The following is a 19,197-nucleotide window of genomic DNA, read 5'->3' on the forward strand; positions in this document are numbered from 1 at the left end:
ATTATAGTCCAGACTATTGACTATAGTTCTGATTATTAACTATAGTTCTGACTGTACAGTCCAGACTAACGTTTAGACTATAGACTATAGTGTATTCTATAGATTAGTCTGGACTAGTCCAGACTATAGTTTAGACTATAGACTACTAATCCAGACTAAATAATCTGGTTGGACTGTAGTTTATAGACTAGACTATAGGCAATAGTCTGAACTTTATACTACAGACTATAGTCCAGACTAATGACTATATTTCTGACTATTAACTATAGTTCTGACTGTATAGTCCAGACTATAGACTGTTTAATCTTCAAGTTACAATTAAACTTTTATATATAGCTTTACTCTTATTTGAAATCGCCCCTACTTTTTCTTTTGGTGTAGCCACTATATGGTCCTTAGTAGAGAATAACGGTTATTATGTTGGTATTTAGAATTTGGGAATATTCCCAATGCTAAATATTAGAAGAACTTGTAGTCCAGACTAATAACTATATTTCTGACTATTAACTATAGTTCTGACTGTATAGTCCAGACTATAGACTGTTTAATCTTCAAGTTACAATTAAACTTTTATATATAGCTTTACTCTTATTTGAAATCGCCTCTACTTTTTCTTTTGGTGTAGCCACTATATGGTCCTTAGTAGAGAATAACGGTTATTATGTTGTTGATTGTGTGAGATACGTTTTTTTTTTTCTTTTGTCAAATTACGTTTTCACGTAGCTGAGCATGGAAAAAATCAATATTTCTTGGCAGAAAAATAAAGTTGGCTGTGTCAAAAGACATTGTCCTTGTTAAAGGATTTTTTTTTTCTTTCGGTGATGTTGATTTGCCGAAAATTGAATGTCAGTGGCCTTTTTGTAAAGTCAAAGTTTATATTTTTATTTATTTCCTTTTAAATTTTGGTTTTGTTACTAAAAATAAATTTCTGTTATTTATGTATAACTAATGAGCATGACATTCTTTTTAATGGAAATTCTATATAATGGATATTTTTTTTGTTTTCGGTTGAAGTCTTATTGTTTAAAAAGAAAAGATTTCTCTAAATAGTTGTTTTTCCTTTCTTTAATTCATTTTAATTTTTTAAAGAAATGTTTGTGTTTATCAAATAATTTACTTAAATTTACTATTTGTCAAGTGTTATCTAAAAATGAAGCTAGACATTTTTCTTAATATTTCCATTGCAATGTCCAGCCATGAATTAAAATAAAATATTACTCACAACTATAATTTTTATTTAGTTCTGCAACATCATTAAAATGGAAAACAACTTTGAAAAAAATATAATAGAAAAATCGCAATTACTTCAGGCGACTTATATCTTTCAATGGATATTCTGCCTGATTGGTATAAATTTGCCGCCATTATTGAATTGCTATCCTAAAGGCTATGGCAAAAAAGTTATAAAATTTATCTGGTTATGTTTTGCCATATATACTGCATTCCTGATGGCCTTGGTTCTATGGATAGTCTACATTAATAATCTGGTAGTAGATTTTGTGGTTTTTAAAAATGATTTGGATAGTATCACCAGTGTTCTGAGCATTAGTGTCAATATAGTAGTGGCCTTTGTGCAAGTGATTTCCCAAACGATAGCCATTCTTAAGCATAAGTGTCTTAAAATGATTTCGAAAAGAATAGCTCAATTAGAACGTGATATATTGCTATACTTTCAAGAATACCAATGGCTGCAGGATAATGATACGCTTATTAATTTCCATCATAGATGTGAAAGATTTTGCCGTTACATAGGTCTACGTTTTGGCTTGTACTCCCTAGTATTTGGTGTTTTAATCAGCTTTATGAACTATCATTTAGTGGCTTCCGTTATGAATGTCAGAGATAAAGTTTTGACTATACTTTGCACTTTAGCCATACAATTAAAGGCCGTGGAATATTGTATAATTGTACAGATAATCAATGAATTTCTTACATGTTTGCAAGGTTCCCTAAAACGTCTAAAATGGGAAATTGCCAAGTGCCAGGAAAAACCGTTTATGGCTGCAGTTTTTCATGGAAAATTAATGGCCAATCAAATTCTTACGAATCGTGTTTGGTTTCTGATAACAGATATAGAAGAATATTTTGCTATACCGATGCTCATTTTGTATCTTTACAATGGTATCGCTATTACTCATACAATAAATTGGACGTATGTACGTTCGTTTGACTATTTAACTAGTGATCTGGATTGTGGATTGTGTAAGTATAATTTGAAGGATAAAATTTTATCGAATATTTTGTATCTTAGTAGAAGAATTGAAGTAAATGAAACTAAATGTTTTCAATTGCTCGGAAAATGGCTGGTGACAGCCTGATAGTCAAGCAGGACAAGGACGCGACTAAGGGATACTCTCCTGTTGACAATTGCGAAAGCTAATGAAGCTAATTGTCATTGCCATTCTAATTGCATAGGGGTCAAACCATTAGACCTCATATGAAAAGAAAATCCTTATGATCTTCGACCTATTGAAAGCCTTCAATACTATTAGCTATACCCCAATCTTCCAGGATATTCTGCAATCCATAATGTCCAAAGTTATAGACGTGCTATCACAGTATTACCGCTAGTTTCACTCAGATCTCACATAACTTAAACCACCAGAGGGTTTGTGAAACGATGATCCTTTATATAACCTTTGACACTGTCAGCCATCGGCACTTTTACACGATCGCTCCAAAAATGATAAGAGATAAATCGTGAAGAAGCCAGCCTTGATTTGTATTTGTAGGACTTATTGTTGTACCAGCGAGTCCAAGAATCACGGAGTTGTTTGGCCTTGCAGTTCTTTCGGAATTTGGATGGAGAGATTCTCGTATCAAAAACTTACTAAGGACTCCAAATTTCTACATCTGAGTCAGCTTGCAATAAAATACTTCGCCTTATGACATAATTGCAGGCATATAATGGTTATTATTTTCCGACTCCCAGAGCATACACCATGTTTGGGATAAAATTTAGCTGGAATCAGATCACTCTCATATATCTGGCACGGGCAGTGGTCTCAATTCCAAAAGTTGGGACCACTACCTGTGAAAAGAGTCTTAAAGAAGGTGCAAATCGTTAAAGTTCGTATATTAGCCCCCGGGCAAACAATTCAGTAAATAAGCCCTCAGAGTTCAAGACGATTTGAAGAAAGAAACTCAAAATATAAGCTTCGTCTGTGCGATCATTGTTGTACCAGCCAGTCCAAGAATCAGGTGATGACGATATTCTTAAGATTGTGTTGTACGCATTTGACCACAGCATCCAGTTTCTTCTCGGTATGCACCGTACGTAAGGTGTCAAAGTGCTTTACAGTGGTCCTTTTCATACACATGGTGAGCGACGACTCACCACAGCCCCTTTGTGTAACTTACACACTGGTTGCAATTTTTATACATGTTTCTGCCGGTTCATTTGCTCAAGTACTCGAGCTAGCTAACCTCTGAATATTGCTGCCCCGTTGCTTAACTTCCGTTTACTACCATCCGACACACTCACTCTAGGCATACGGGTACGCACACCTCTACATACACACTTGACACCAACTCATTTCCAAAGCTTAGTTCCACAAGCACATAATCTTCCGGCGAATTTAGATTTCATCCACTGCCACCATATTCACCCCGAAAGAGCCTCTCCAATAACCGAGACAAGACAAAGTCCGAAACTCTGCCCGGTGGGCTTTAGGTTCCCGTGGCACTAGATTACGTGGTTTTCTGGTTCGACCCCATGTGAAGTGATTCCAAGGAATGACCGAGGATATATTTGATCATTAACAGTTTATAGTCCCGGTATAATAAAGGTACTGGTAACACCTCTTTTCCACGGGATTGCCATAGCACCAAGATGGGGGAAGATTCATCAAGGTAACATGCTCACTTGAGTAGCGCCATACCTACGAACGTTGTTTAACCGAAAAACTAGTTATTATGGTGTAGTTGAGTCTTTTAATCGCGATAGAAATAACGAAAGAGTTAACTGTCAAACGAAGTGTCATACTGCGTTTACTTTCGACATTTATGATCAGAATAGTCTGGAAAATCTTTTCAAATTATCCTAATTTTTTGTTGAAAATCGTCGAACTTAATGGCATTCATGTTGCAACTACACCAAAACTTCGAAAGAACATGGGCGTACTAAAGGGAATATCGCCGCTGCAAAGGAGAGTATTGAATTCGTCGTCGGTCGCTGAAATTGGGGCTATATCTTTCCATTATGTGGATAATTTTGCGATATGAACTTGATCTACACCCCTATTAGATCCTGTTTCAGGAATTAAATCCACGACACCATCATAAGCGTCGTTGTTTCATTGATTGGGATCTAGAGCAGTTGAAAACTGATCTATTGTTTTAATGAAAAATTGTGTTCAGAGATTAGGGTTATTTTTTGGTTAACGGGTTTGTTAATATACAAAATTACCGCAAATGGAGCGAGATAAATCCACAGATCCTACTACATTACCTAGAGAAACATTAACCCATTGATGCGGTTTAGACACTTGTGGCATTATCGGATATTTTTTATTCAAAAATAAGGTCGGAGCTTGCGTTACGGATAATGGAAATCGTCACCACACCATGATCAAAGATATTTTATTTGCAAATACAGATGAAATTGATTCGGAAGAAATGTGGTCTCAACAGCATACCGCTATTAGCTTTTGTGAGTTCTCGGAGCCAATTAACAGACTCATTTTGCGTTAAGTCCTTTAATGTCGTTAACGAACTTGAACTTGATTTCAACAATATTACTAATTATTCGAAAATAATTTCAGATCGTTTGTACTATATAATCTTAACATTTGTCAATATGCTACTGCCCTGTTGGATGACACAGCTATGCATAGACAAGGTCAGTTAAGGTCCCCAACTAAAGCACACATTTTCACAATTTCAATTCTATTTTCAGTATAATCAATTCGGCTCGATATTGCACAATATCAAAACGATCGACGATGTAGCTTTAAATTATCGTATTCGCGAATATTCTTTACAACTTAAGCAACAGAAAATGTTGTTTACCTGTTCGGGTTATTTCAATATAAATTTGAAATATTTTGGCTTGGTAATTGAAGAGAAAAGTATTTTGGAAGATTTATAATGTTGTTAATAATTTCAGATGATATTATCGATATCTACTTATGTGGCTATATTAATACAATTTAAATTACAAAAGGAAACGGAAAAGGCAAATATTAGATTGTAAGCTAAATTATAAAATATGTAAAAATTTAAAAGTATAAATATAAAAACTTGAAGTTCTCTTAAAAATTTTTGAAAAATTTAAGTTACTTTTGTCGTCTACTTTGTGTTTGCTGGTTATAAAGGTGGATATTAATTCTCATTAAACTCCATAGTTATCCAAGTCCTCTAACAGTCTTTATTGATTATAGTTAGTTAAATTTTATGTTATAAATACATTGCAGTACATACTCGAAATAGGTCACCGAACACATACATATAAATCGATAACGAAATAACCTTTCACCACCATTCCTTGACAGACATAAAATTTTATTATGATATTAATATCATAACGCCCACATAAGTGTTATAACTTGTTTACACTATGAAAATTATATTGTTTTCATTATTGAAATGGAAAATAATAAAAATGTAATTAATTTTGTTACAATTATAAAATATGAAATTTAAGACGTTAAACTAATAATTTGGTTGTGTCACAGACAATTGGCCATTGGGTTAAATTACATCCTTGTTGTTAATAATTCTTAAAGTCAATGTAACATTACGTAAAAAGTTGTCTCTTTTGCAACAAATCTTCATAAATTTCCTAAGATGAAGCTATACTTTTCCCCAATTCCCTGTTCATCTTTCCTCACATTTCTTAATTTTAAATTCTTAAAATATTAAATTTTATATCAACTGCCTAAATATTATCGTCATTTTCTAACCACACTTTACTTTATGTACTTTATGTCTGGACATAAAGTATATTGAAAAGGGAAAACAGTCTATCATTTCAATTGTGTAGTTGTTTGTACCTTGTTTTGTGGCAAGTTATTTTCACATTTTACCTCATACTTTCGAAAAGAAAAGTATTTGTACCCTAAATAATTGTATAGACTGGACATTTATGAAAGTCTGTTTGCTTAGCAAGGTTGTTCATAGAGTCTTAAATTTATTACTATGGATGCATGAACTGAACTAGAACTGAACTAGAACAGGACTAGAACAGAACTAGAACAGAACAGAACGGAACTAGAACAGAACTAGAACAGAACTAGAACAGAACTAGAACAGAACTAGAACAGAACTAGAACAGAACTAGAACAGAACTAGAACAGAACTAGAACAGAACTAGAACAGAACTAGAACAGAACTAGAACAGAACTAGAACCAAACTAGAACAGAACTAGAACAGAACTAGAACAGAACTAGAACAGAACAGAACTAGAACAGAACTAGAACAGAACTAGAACAGAACTAGAACAGAACTAGAACAGAACTAGAACAGAACTAGAACAGAACTAGAACAGAACTAGAACAGAACTAGAACAGAACTAGAACAGAACTAGAACAGAACTAGATCAGAACTATAACAAAACTAGAACAGAACTAGAACAGAACTAGAACAAAACTAGAATAGAACTAGAACAGAACTAGAACAGAACTAGGTCAGAACTAGAACAAAACTAGAACAGAACTAGAACAAAACTAGAACAAAACTAGAACAGAACTAGAACAGAACTAGAACAGAACTAGAACAGAACTAGAACAGAACTAGAACAGAACTAGAACAGAACTAGAACAGAACTAGAACAGAACTAGAACAGAACTAGAACAGAACTAGAACAGAACTAGAACAGAACTAGAACAGAACTAGAACAGAACTAGAACAGAACTAGAACAGAACTAGAACAGAACTAGAACAGAACTAGAACAAAACTAGAACAGAACTAGAACAGAACTAGAACTAGAACTGGAATAGAACTGAACTAAAACTGAACTAAAACTGAACTAAAACTGAACTAGAACTGAGCTATAACTGAACTAGAACTGAATGAGGCTATGCATCCATACCAATGTCACTTTTTTAAAAAATTCCTTTCGGGAATACCATTATTGTTTACAAAAAATATTCCACAATAAATACAATGTTGTAAATTAACAAAAAAAAAAAGAAAAACCTGGAAATACCACTTGACAAATCATCCGTATGCCTTAATGAATTGTGGGATTGCCAGTACTTTTACACTGACAGAAATTTTATATGCAAACGTTTATCATATATTTGTGTTAATTGAAGGTTTACAACACTTTAGCAAAAGCCGGAGTGTGTGATGAGTGTGGTAAAAATAAAAGAAAAAGTCTGTTTTCTACTATAGAATTAATTAGCCTAATACATATACCAAAACTAGCAACTTTTCAACCCTTGTTAATTGAAAATCAAAAGTGAAAATATTGTTGTCTGTTGTTGGAAAAGAGAGCTACAAGTACTACTACATAACAAAAACCCAGAGACCCAGGTAATAGAATATATAAAATATTGTTGTAGTATATTAAAAATTATATTTATTTTTCTTGTTTTTGTTTCCCATGATGCTGAGCACGTTGCTGTAGTAAATCTTAAATGCATGTGCTGTGCCAATGATAGAAGTCTTCTTCTTCTGTTCGCTTGTATGTTCAGCTAAAAACCATAACAAAATAGGGGTTGACTGCTGGGTAAACATGCACCACCCCACTATTAATTGTGGTGGTTATGGTTGTATAAGCAAGAGTTTCCTGCTTTTTTGGAAATTTAAAATGTTGCATATTTTCCACATCATATCAAGGGGGTTAGAAACCACGTTTCTGTCTTTTTTTGCTCATCATCGTAATCAGCATCTTCTTTTGGAATTGTTAAAGGTTTGTAGCTAGTTTCGAAAAGTGCATTAACCCAGGAGTATGAATGAATTTTTTGTTGTTGATATTTTTGTTGTTTGTCTTTTATTTTGTTTTGATATCCTACACCGCTATAGTGGGGAAGGTATTATGCGTTTGATTCGGGCGCCTGTAACTTTTGAGAATATTGGTCCGACGATCATCAATATAACAATCGATCTTGGAATCACTCTCTGAACTAATAAATACTCGTTCGCCATAGCTATAAAACATCAGAAACTCAATTTGAATAGAAATCGAACACATATTTGACCTAAGAAAGATTCATTTTGATTTTCTTTAAAATCGTTCCATGATATTGGGGTCAAATTGGGTCAAAATGTAGTGCGAAGTATTCAGAAATTATCTTCTGAAGTAGAGCGAAATTACATTTGTCCTTAGGTCTTTTTATGAAAAAGATTTTAACGTTCATAACTGACTTCGTAACTTCTTTCTACAGAAATTCTGTCAAAAATCTCTTCAATTAAATCCTAAAGCGGTCTCTATCTTCTTTTGAAATTGACTGTACATCTTCTGGTGTACAGTATCATAAATACCCACATTCCTCACTACACTTTCTTACTCATCTTCCCCGGCGCTTTCTCATACATAATCTCACATTGCGAGGGGGGTTGTTTTGAATAGATTTATTTTTATATAGCCCAGAGCATTCCCTTAAGGGGAGAGAAAAATTGTTGATGGCCTGTTATGTTACTGACTGACATTATTATGAAATGTATGTTTGTAAACAAGAAAAATGAAATCATCATCGTCATCATCATCATCAGTATGCTGCTTTATTATTACTTTATTTATGTTATTTAATATTTTTTTCCTTAAAAAATATGTACTTATAATGTGAAACAGTTGTTGTGAAAGGACAAAGTAAAATAAATAAAATAAATATACAAATAATAACATAGACTCATTCCATTAGTTTTAATCTGTATAATAAAATAGCTTTAATAAAGCGTATATAAAGTGATGACTCATAATCGAAGACGATGGCTATGGTTACACCGACAAATTTCGTCTGTAAAGGATTTTATAATAAAGTCATTGAAAAGATGTCTACGAAGAGTAACAATGGAAAACATTGTCATAGTAATTCCAAACGACCAACAAATTGACTCTAAAACGACTCAAAAATTACTTAAAAATCAGTCGAAACCACACAGAAGATAGTCTCATAAAATACTCTTTTAGAAGAGTTTCCCTCCCTAATTTCGTTGACTTATTTCGATGTTTCTAATAAAACCGATTATGTTTAATAGTTACGCATCATTGAGATAGTCAAGATCATGGAAAAGAGCTCTGCCAAGATAAAGTAGTCCGTGCTCTTCAAAGACTGTACAGTCAGATAGAAGGTGTTGTACCAATTTCTCTTCTGCCTCGTCTAAACAGCTTTTACAGTAGCTATACTGTGGGTAGCCCATACGTTCCGACATATATACAATTATACAGTGCCCAGTAATTATACCCGTGAGAAGCCTAATCGTGCTCCTACTAAAAGACCAGAGAGTCCTAGTCCTATCCATTGTCAAAGTGGGCCAGAGCAGTCTCGTTATTCTACAAGTGGTGATATATGACTATATAGGGTCACCAGGGGAGTGTGAATATCCCTTTGCGCAAGGGTTAAGTCTAAGGACTACCCTTTGGTTGCGCATTCATCAGATATTTAATTTCCCCGGATGTCCTCATGTCCTAGAACTCATATCAACTCAACGTGATGTTGTGTCAGTTGTGCCAATGATTGAATACAATTGAGAAGACATTTCGACTTAATAACATTTGAATTAAGAGATTTGATAGATGCAAGGCTGTCCAAGTATATATGTATAGTCGAATTTTCGAGATTTAGTTCCCGGATTCTTCTCGCGGCTGTATCGATGGCATATACCTCTGCCTGTAAGACCGGTCAAGTGTCCGGTAGTCGAAGAAATAACAAAAGGCTCAGTTTTTTCGGTGAAGATTCCAAGCCCGTGCTCCTTTCTGACTCCATCAGCATAGATTGAGAGTTCGGGGCCCAATCATCGCTTATCGGTATCTGGTCTTGAATGACCTATTAAAATTCAGTGTAGATAGTATATAGTCCGTTTTCTGATTGGGCTGCCTTCGACTGTTTAAGTCGTAGAGCAGATTTAGCAGAAATGAATTTGATTTGTTTTTAAGACTCCATCTTTTCCTAAGGGTTTTCTTATATAGAAGACACATAGTTCCTTCTTCATTCGACTCTCAGCATTACGTTCAACGTGAGCTTAGAATCTAAATTACGCCAAGATATTTGGCTTCGCTTGAGGTATTCAGAATGGTGCCATCCAAACACGGAGGTCTGAATACTGGGATTTTGTACCTCCTGGTGAAAAGAACCAGTTCGGTTTTGGCAGGGTTGACACCCAGACCGTTTTCCCTGGCCCATGATATCAGGGGATGATTCCATGAATTCACTTATTGTGCGAATAAATTTCCCTTGAATAAGAAGCACAACGTTGTCAGCATATGCAACTACTTTGAAGACTATCCTATTGAGTCTGAAAAGGATTTTATTTACTACAAGATTCCAGGAGTGAAGAGATGACATCATCTTGTGGTGTGCCCCTTGTCTCAACTTTCCTTGTCTTGCCAATACCCATATTAGAGTTAATGGCCCTACTCTTGAACATGTTTTCAACACCTAGGTCCCCCAATGCATCGATTATTGAGGATATGTTCACGTTGTTAAACGCACATTCTATGTCCAAGACAGATGCCATAACATGCTCTTTTATGTCAAATATCTTCTCTATAGTTTCGACAACGTCATGCAATGCTGTCTTCGCCGACTTCCCTTTAAGGTATGCGTGTTGTGCCCTATAGAAATTATCAGGATAAATGATGTTCCTGACATGGATCTCGACCAATTATTTCCAGTGTTTTTAATAAAAATTATGACATACTGATCGGTGGTACTATGGTTCACTTTTCCCGCCTTGCGGATAAATACCACTGCAACTTCTCTCCACACTTTAGGAATGTATCCTGTTTCCAGGCTACTCCTAAATATCATAATTTGCCATGGCATGATGCTGGTAATAGATTTTTGGAGTAGCGCTAGTAATATGCCATCTGGCCCTGGAGATTTATATGGCTTGAAGGATGACACCGCCCACGAAATTTTCTCCATACTATCATTGGAGCTGACTAATTCCCTTATGTGGATTCGAGAAGTTGCGAGGTGCTCCAAAGTGGAGCCTTCATTTTCATAATTTTTGCAACACGGAAAGTGTGTCTCCATAAGCAGTACCAGAGTTTGGGACTTAGGATTTAATTTGTTTCAGTTTGTATTATATGGTCTTTAACGATTTTCTTCTCAAACGAATTTTTGAGATTAATTAAATTTGTCAAGTTATATTAAAATAAATATGATTACGAAGCATTTTATTTTTGTCTGAACTTTTCTTTTAAATTATCTTCCACTGTCCAGACAAAACGGAAATGCCCTTGAGCATAAAAACAGTCTTCTCATCTTCTGCTTGTCATGCAAATTGTACTTATTTGCAACAATTGTCTACTGCTTGTTTTGTTCTGCTTCCACTTTTTTCGGTCTTACTCGATAACAACAGTTGAAAGTGACTCAACTCTAGGTTACATAATATACAACTTTGATGTCTGTCTCGCCACGTTTTTTTTGGCTCTTTTTAATGGGAGAAAGATTAAAATTTATGGGGAATTGTTGTTAAATCGAGGGCGTAACTTTATTTGTTTTAGTCCTTTTTCGTAACTGTTTTTTGTGCCTTCAAACGCTTTGACATTAACAGTATTGTCATGTGGTTTTCTAATTACTTCACCATTTAAAAAAAGGGGAGTTTGGCAATGCGTATCAGTGAACTCAGGTGTATGAATTGAAATTAAGTGGGAAGTTTAATATAAGGGAACATACAGTTTCCAATAGAGAAAAAGTCGTTTATTTCCAGCTTTAGTTTTGCGGTTAAATAAATAGTTTAAAACGATATAAAACTGCAATAGTTCCTCTAAACAAATAATAATTTACCATAACATTTTGCGGTTTAAAATGTATTAACCAAAATATTAATTTATATAAAAGTTTTGTGGTTGTTTTTCAAAACAAATATGGTTTATTTATTTAAATATAAAACATAATTTAATATTAATAAGTTTATTTATTACTAGAATTACTAAAAATACTTTAAAAAAGCTCCTTTAATCTCCCCAGGCGGCTCTTATCATATCGGCTGCCTTTTCGCCAATCATAAAGGTGGGGGCATTTGTATGGGCCGTAGGGGGGAAAGGTATAATACCACCATCCACTACTCTGAGTTTACGTATGCCATGTACCTTAAGTTCTGGACTTACTACAGCTGTAGGATCTGTTGCGGGACCCATGCGACAAGTGGCCACTTGATGATGCAAAGTATAAGTCATGGTGCGTATAGAGCAACGCCAGTAGTCATCCGAACCAAACTTATAGGACTCACAGCCCGGTAAAGGAGTATCTAAGAGTCTTGTACCTATTCTTTGCATGGCCGGAGTTTGGGCTATACGTATGGCTGCCTTAATGCCTTCTAACATAACTTCCACATCACGAGGATCATCAAAATAATTCGCATCAATCATGGGCCATTGTAAGGGATTTTTATTTTTCAACCATACGCGACCCACCGATCTGGGATGGAGGGCATTATTAATACAGTATAATGATCCTGTTGTCTCTGCATTAAAGGTCTATAGACACGATCATAGATTTCATCTTTGATATTGGCACCAATTTTCAAGGCAGAGTACCATCATCTGAAGCCAAACTACCACTGGCAAATATAATTTCACAGTCAGGCCCAGTCTTTAGGACGTGTTGAGCCGGGCACTTTGATAAAAGTCAAAGCCTCGCACCTGTTAGAGTAGACAGGCGGGTATCAGGTCTGCCAGCTAAGAAACCCAGTACATCGGTTAGGCGAAAACGTGTGGTAAATAATGCCTGATCGGTGGTATTGACCAGAAATGTGGGACCAAAATGTGAAGCATGTTCATACATTCTAACACCCACGGGCAATTCTTGTAAGATCTTAATGCCCAAACGTGATAGATTATCTTCAGGTCCTACAACCCGATAACATTAACAATTGGGGAGAGTTAAATGAACCAGCCGACAATATAACCTCTTTGCGGGCCTTGAAGGTATAAAGTTTTTTTACGATATATAAACTCTATGCCATAGGCGGCTTTAGTAGAAGGATCTATTAAAACTTTAGTAACCCGCGAAAAGTAAATATTTTTAAATTTGGACGTTTTAAACATAATGGGTTCTATAAAGGCACGATAGTCACTATGGCGGCGACCACCACGAGTATTGGCCTGTACATACGAAACACCCAATTGAGATTCACCATTATAATCGGTATATGAATGTCCAGCCTGTTGAGCACCTTCTATGAAAGCATGAACTATTTGGGTGCGATACTGTACATATTCCACACTAAGAGGACCGGTTTGATTGTGATAACGAGTAAATTCTAAACCCTCCAAATTGGCCATTTCAGACTTGAGAAAATAAGGCAAGACATCCTTATAAGACCAGCCATAGTTACCCGCCTCAGCCCAACTATCAAAATCACGACGATTACCACGATTATAGATCATAAAATTAATCGAACTGGTGCCACCATAATTTTACCACGAGGATGTAGACATTCATTATTATACATGCCAAAGCAGGCACGTTTCTGTGGCACCGTTCTATAGTTCCAAATGGCATTAGTCACCTGCATATAACCGCAAAGAACGGGCAATAAATTTAAAATATTTTCCGTGCCACCAGCTTCGATTAAGGCCACACGCCAGTTGGGATTCTCCGATAAACGATTAGCTACAACACTGCCCGCCGTACCGGCACCCACCACTATAAAATCAAAGACCTCATTATTGCGGGGAACTGGAAAGTGATATTTTATTTAGATCTTTGATTATTGAATGAGTAAAATTGAAAAAACTTACTTGAGGGCCTTAAAAGTTTCTTGTTGAAAATTAGTCAAACCCAGTTGTAGACCATCGAGCAGATTTTGATAGGCATATGTGGAGTAGGCCTGAAGCCATAAAAATTATTAAAAATCTAACCGCAAAAGTCCCGCTTTGTTTTAACAGCATGTTAAAATGCTAATTTCATGCCAATTTTTTTATTTAGTTGAAAGACTTCTGATTCCAAGGTGTTTAACTTTCTGATTGTAATTATTAAATGAAAAGAAATTATAAAAATTAAGAGCTTTTAATACAAACATTAGGAAACTGGTTTAATATATATAAAATTTATTAATATTATTTAATTTTTTTTACATATTTACATACATGTTAATATTGTAGAATTAAGAATAAATTGAGAGCGTAAATATTTCTTTCTTACTTAATGATTTTAGAATAGACGGAGAGTGTAAATATTTTCATTTCACTGAACCAGTCCTTACAATTAATACCCATGAACGCGCCTTATGTTTGTTTTAATTTAAACAATAAAAAATTAACAATTAAAATCCAGTTTAATACTTAAATAATATTAACTTTATTATTTGCACTCGATAGAAGTGAACCATATACGTAGATTGTTTGCTTTTACAAATTGTGCTTTAATTAGAATTTTGAACTTGATTCATTAGTTTAATTATTTTGTTAGACATATTTCTCGTTGTCTTATTTTGATCGTTTGGGAGATATTGCATCGTAATATTAATTTGCGACCCTAATCATGAAAGATTTTTTTCGTTTGTCTGTACTCAAGAGATGACCACCTAGGAACTAGCACTACACCGCGAGGATTATTCTAATAATTTGCATCGATCATGGGTCTTTGTAAGGGATTTTTATTTTTCAATCATACGCGACCCACCGATCTGGGATGGAAGGGCATTAGCCTGTTTATTTTCGTACTTTCTCTTTTCATCCCTCCTTCTCTCTACTATCTTTACCCTCAGTATATTCAATTTAAAAATCTATCGATGAGAATTTACTCTTGCAAAATTTTAAGATTAGAGACCAGAACGGCCTGGGAGTTCTGCAATATAGATTTAGCTGTAAATTGGATTTGTAGCAACGCTCAGGGAACTCTTGAAAAATTTGAAGATTGGAGACGAGACTAATCAGCTACCGACCAAATAGTCGGTCCGCTCCGTGGATGTAAAATAGGGCCGATTTAGATGTAAATCGAATTGCTAGTTATCTCAGCAATGCTGTGGCTTTTATAAGTATACGCTCCCATGATGCGTCACTGATATTGCGAATATTCGGAGAATATGTCCTAGATCATTAAACGAGGCTAATTAGTTACATGATTCCTTCGCCGCGAATAGAAAGTAGGGCCCGATGTATGTAGATTCAGCTGTACATTAGATTGTTAGTTCTATAAGTAATGCTGTGAAGAGACCCTGCAAATCATCGAAAGGTTTTAAGAAATATGAGCCCTCATGGAGGGTCCCTGATATTGCGAATATTCGGAGAATATGTCATAGATTACTTAATGCGGAATGCGAAATGGAAATTTGATAGCTCTACTGAAACTAGTCTTAAAATTCTATTGAAATCTCCTATAATCCCTAGCTATATTCAAAAATTGGCAGAAGTTGAACTTTCGGTAGTATCAAGAGACCTTAGAACTTCACCTGATTCCCCACTTTCCTGGTTAAGTTTTTCGGAGAGAGATAAATTAAAAAGAGACAAGTATACTTTTTTGATCACTTGACCTCCATACTTCCTGTTTTTCACAGACTCCAATTATATATCAGTTATCAGTCATTATTAGTCACCGTAAATTCGGAAACATGCTTGAAGTTTTTGACTGCGTGTAATGACTTGTGTAGATGTTCTCAAGATGAAAAGAAGACTGTAGTACATCCATGTCTGATTACTAGATCGTTGTTGCCTTGCATGAATCCACACTCAAGTCCACCTTACTTCCTGTTCTTAACAGACTACAATTATATATATAGTCATTATTGGTCATCGTAAATTCGGAACCATGCTTGAAGTTTTGGTCTTCCGTATTATGACTTCTGTAGAAGTTCCCAAGATGAATAGGGGACGTAGTAACATCTTATTGGTAACTATACAGCCCTAGAAACTGGCTGTTATATTCAATGATCTATCCGATCTATCTAATGTTCAATTCGAATGACTAAACGCATTGTGGAACTTGTCAAATTAAATCCTTATTCCCGTCTACTATAATTCCTCTCTTCCGCTTTATTTTGTCTTTATTCTTCCAGGTATTTTACAAAGCGATCTTTCGGAACCCAAATATAGGTTTTTCGATGCTAAAAGTAACCATATCTTTTGTAATTTCAACCGATATACGATTTGTATATCCACCATTCGTTTGTAATAGATTGAAATCTTGTACAGATATATATTTTGGATTCTTACTAAAATCTATGACTATCGAATCATTTTTATTTGTCTAATTAAAGCATCATAGGGCCTTAACGGGAGGAGATAGTGGGATGAAATTAATGCAGTTTGTTTGCTATAAGAATCGATTAAGAAAAGGTCTCGGTCCATAACTGATCGCTCATATGGCTTATCTAACAAGAAATCACTTTTTTTCTGTATTGAAATTACTCTGAAGCTCAGCTTTTGGAATATTTACATATACGTTAATGTACCGGACCGGTAATATTTCATATCTGCCATAGTTTTGCCGTTCTTCCGATTTGAAATTAAGGTATTTCGGGGAAAGACGCCATTTTTGGCAATAATTTAGGCAAAATGCTATTATTAGAAATTGTTGCGTAAATTGAGAATATCTTCTGAGCCATAACTTTGCTGACGTCCAGAATCGTTAAAACTTTCAAAATCGTAATCAATAGACTGAATAGACTAGTACGTACCGCTAATTAAAGTTAAACTATATTAGGAATTTTATTTGAAGATGATCAGTGTATAGTCTCTTAAGGTACCGTTCACACCTATCAAATATTTGACGAAAAAGCCGTAACTGCATTCTAATACGTTAACTTTAAAGATATATTGGTACCGATATAACTTAAAGTAATTATTTATAAAACATTTTTTAAAATTATTAAAGGTTTATAAATCAAAATTTGTATAGAAATATTATCATTAAGATTAAGACCAGTTTAGGGAATTCTTTAAATATTTCAATTTGACGCCATTAAAGATGACTGACGTACATATTTTTTTAGTAAAATCACTACAACAATTAAAACCAAGTATTTTGTTAGATTATTATTTTGGAATTTTTTTTCAGAAATCTATTATTTGTTAAAATATTTGACTGTCTTTCATTAAAACCTGTTAATTTTGAATCACAAAAGAAAGTAAAAAAAAAATTAACTCACTTTTTTGTCTGATATAATCAATTAACACTTTGTTTGTATTAGATGACATTTAATAATTCATTTAAACACTGATACTAATGTTAACAATTTTTTAATATTTGTTGTAAACTTGACACTGACGGCGAGTAGAGAGACAACACAGTGTTGCATTGAATATATATAAATGAAATGTTTATTATTAACTTCTTTAATAAATTTCTTATTTTATGAAATTTTTTTTTACTCTAATTTCAAACTTGTACTTTAATTTCAAACCGTGTTCAACTGACAAATGGACCACTTAAAAGTTTTGAATGTGTATTTATATTTAATTAAATTTTCCTAGCTTTAAATTTTTTATTTTTTTAATTATGTATGAAAAAATTTTATTGTTAAAAAAGTTGTAGATTTGTTTTTGGTATAATGTAAAATTTTGTAAAAGGTCAGTTATTTATGACAAAACTTTAAGATCTTTATTAGGTATTTAATATATTTATATAGTAGATTCATAATTGTCAACAGCATGTGTCAAAGACCTTAGCCTTAATGTAAATAGTCTTATAATTAATTGTAGAACATAACATAATTTTATCTAAAAGTAAAACATAAAAGTCCAAGTTATAGACATAAAGTCATTAAACACACTTTTAATGTCAAAATTTATGGGCAGATTGGTCATAAAAATAAAAAAGTGTCTGAACTTTTAATCTAGATTAAATACAACTTGTTATATATAAAAAAACTCAAAATGTTATGAATCCCTCCATGCCGCCTTAATCATATCGGCACCTTTTTCAGCTATCATAAATGCGGCCGCATTAGTATGGGCCGTCAGCGGTAAAGGTATAATGCCTACATCCACCACTCTTAACTTGCCAATGCCATGTACTCGTAATTCCGGACTTACCACAGCTGTTGGGTCTGACGAAGGACCCATGCGACAAGTCGCCACTTGATGATGTAAAGTATAAGTCAAAGTTCTTATAGAACAACGCCAATAGTCATCGCTACCAAAATCGTAGGACTCACAACCCGGTACAGTGATATTCAAAATTTCGGTACCAATACTTTTCATAGCCGGTGTCTCTGCTATACGTATGGCTGCCTTAATGCCCTGCAATATATATTCTATATCTTCGGGATGATCAAAATAATTAGGATCAATCATGGCTGCTTGTAAAGGATTAGTATTTCTTAGCCATACCCTACCCAGTGACTTGGGATGGAAGGGCATGATAATTACAGTAAAATGATCTTGTTTGGATTTCTCTAAAGGACGATACAAACGATCATAGACTATTTGTTTTATATTACCTCCCTGTTTTAAAGCGGTACCATCATCGGAAGCTAAACTAGCACTAGCGAAAATAATCTCTACATCAGGCCAATCTGTAGGTAACTTAGAGCCTGGTACCTTAAGAAATGCCAAAGCTTCTACGCCCGGCAACATGGATAAACGGGTGTCTGGATGACCCGCCAAGAAACCTAAAATATCTCTGGCTGTCATTCTAGAGGGAAACAAGGCTTGCTTAGTGGTATTAACTATGAAAGTAGGTCCAAAGTGTGTGACATGTTCATACATTCTCAAACCCACCGGCAATTCTTTTAAGATCTTTATACCCAAATTACCTAAATTATCGGCAGGTCCTATGCCCGATAACATTAACAATTGGGGAGAGTTAAAGGCTCCCGCCGAAAGTATAACCTCTTTACGGGCCTTAAATATATAACGCTGACGACGATATAGAAATTCTATGCCATAAGCTGTTTTTGAATTGGTATCTATTAACACTTTTGTTACCCGGGCAAAAGTAAATATTTTCAAATTATTACGTTTAAACATAATAGGTTCTATAAAGGCCCTATAAGCACTGTGACGCCGTCCATAACGTGTGTTAGTCTGAACATAAGAAACTCCCATTTGTGACTCGCCATTGTAGTCTGTCTGCTTTAAGCCTATTTCTTGAGCACCCCGAACAAAAGCATGTGCTATATCTGTGCGCATTTGTAC

At 34.6% G+C, this 19,197-nt stretch overlaps 2 protein-coding genes and 1 pseudogene across 2 annotated transcripts; 1 reads left to right on the plus strand and 2 right to left on the minus strand.

The window, feature by feature from the left end:
* Positions 1 to 1,448: 1,448 nt before the first annotated feature.
* On the plus strand, positions 1,449 to 5,194 carry LOC119614416 (putative gustatory receptor 98b). Its single transcript, XM_037970547.1, has 5 exons — positions 1,449 to 2,202; positions 4,598 to 4,651; positions 4,764 to 4,840; positions 4,898 to 5,053; positions 5,108 to 5,194. Exons 1-5 carry the CDS (start codon positions 1,449 to 1,451, stop codon positions 5,192 to 5,194), a joined length of 1,128 nt encoding a protein of 375 aa, XP_037826475.1.
* Positions 5,195 to 12,046: 6,852 nt separating this feature from the next.
* On the minus strand, positions 12,047 to 14,764 carry LOC119614417 (annotated as a pseudogene).
* A 3,150-nt stretch (positions 14,765 to 17,914) lies between these two features.
* Positions 17,915 to 19,194, minus strand: LOC119614418 (glucose dehydrogenase [FAD, quinone]-like; the record flags this gene model as incomplete). Its single annotated transcript, XM_037970549.1, has 1 exon — positions 17,915 to 19,194. A coding segment is annotated over one exon (1,257 nt), but the record flags the coding sequence as incomplete, so codon positions are not given.
* Positions 19,195 to 19,197: the final 3 nt, after the last annotated feature.

The sequence above is a fragment of the Lucilia sericata genome, unplaced genomic scaffold (assembly GCF_015586225.1).
Source record: "Lucilia sericata isolate MDLA Ls3-8-SP2 unplaced genomic scaffold, ASM1558622v1 Contig002870F_arrow, whole genome shotgun sequence".
NCBI lineage: Eukaryota > Metazoa > Arthropoda > Insecta > Diptera > Calliphoridae > Lucilia > Lucilia sericata.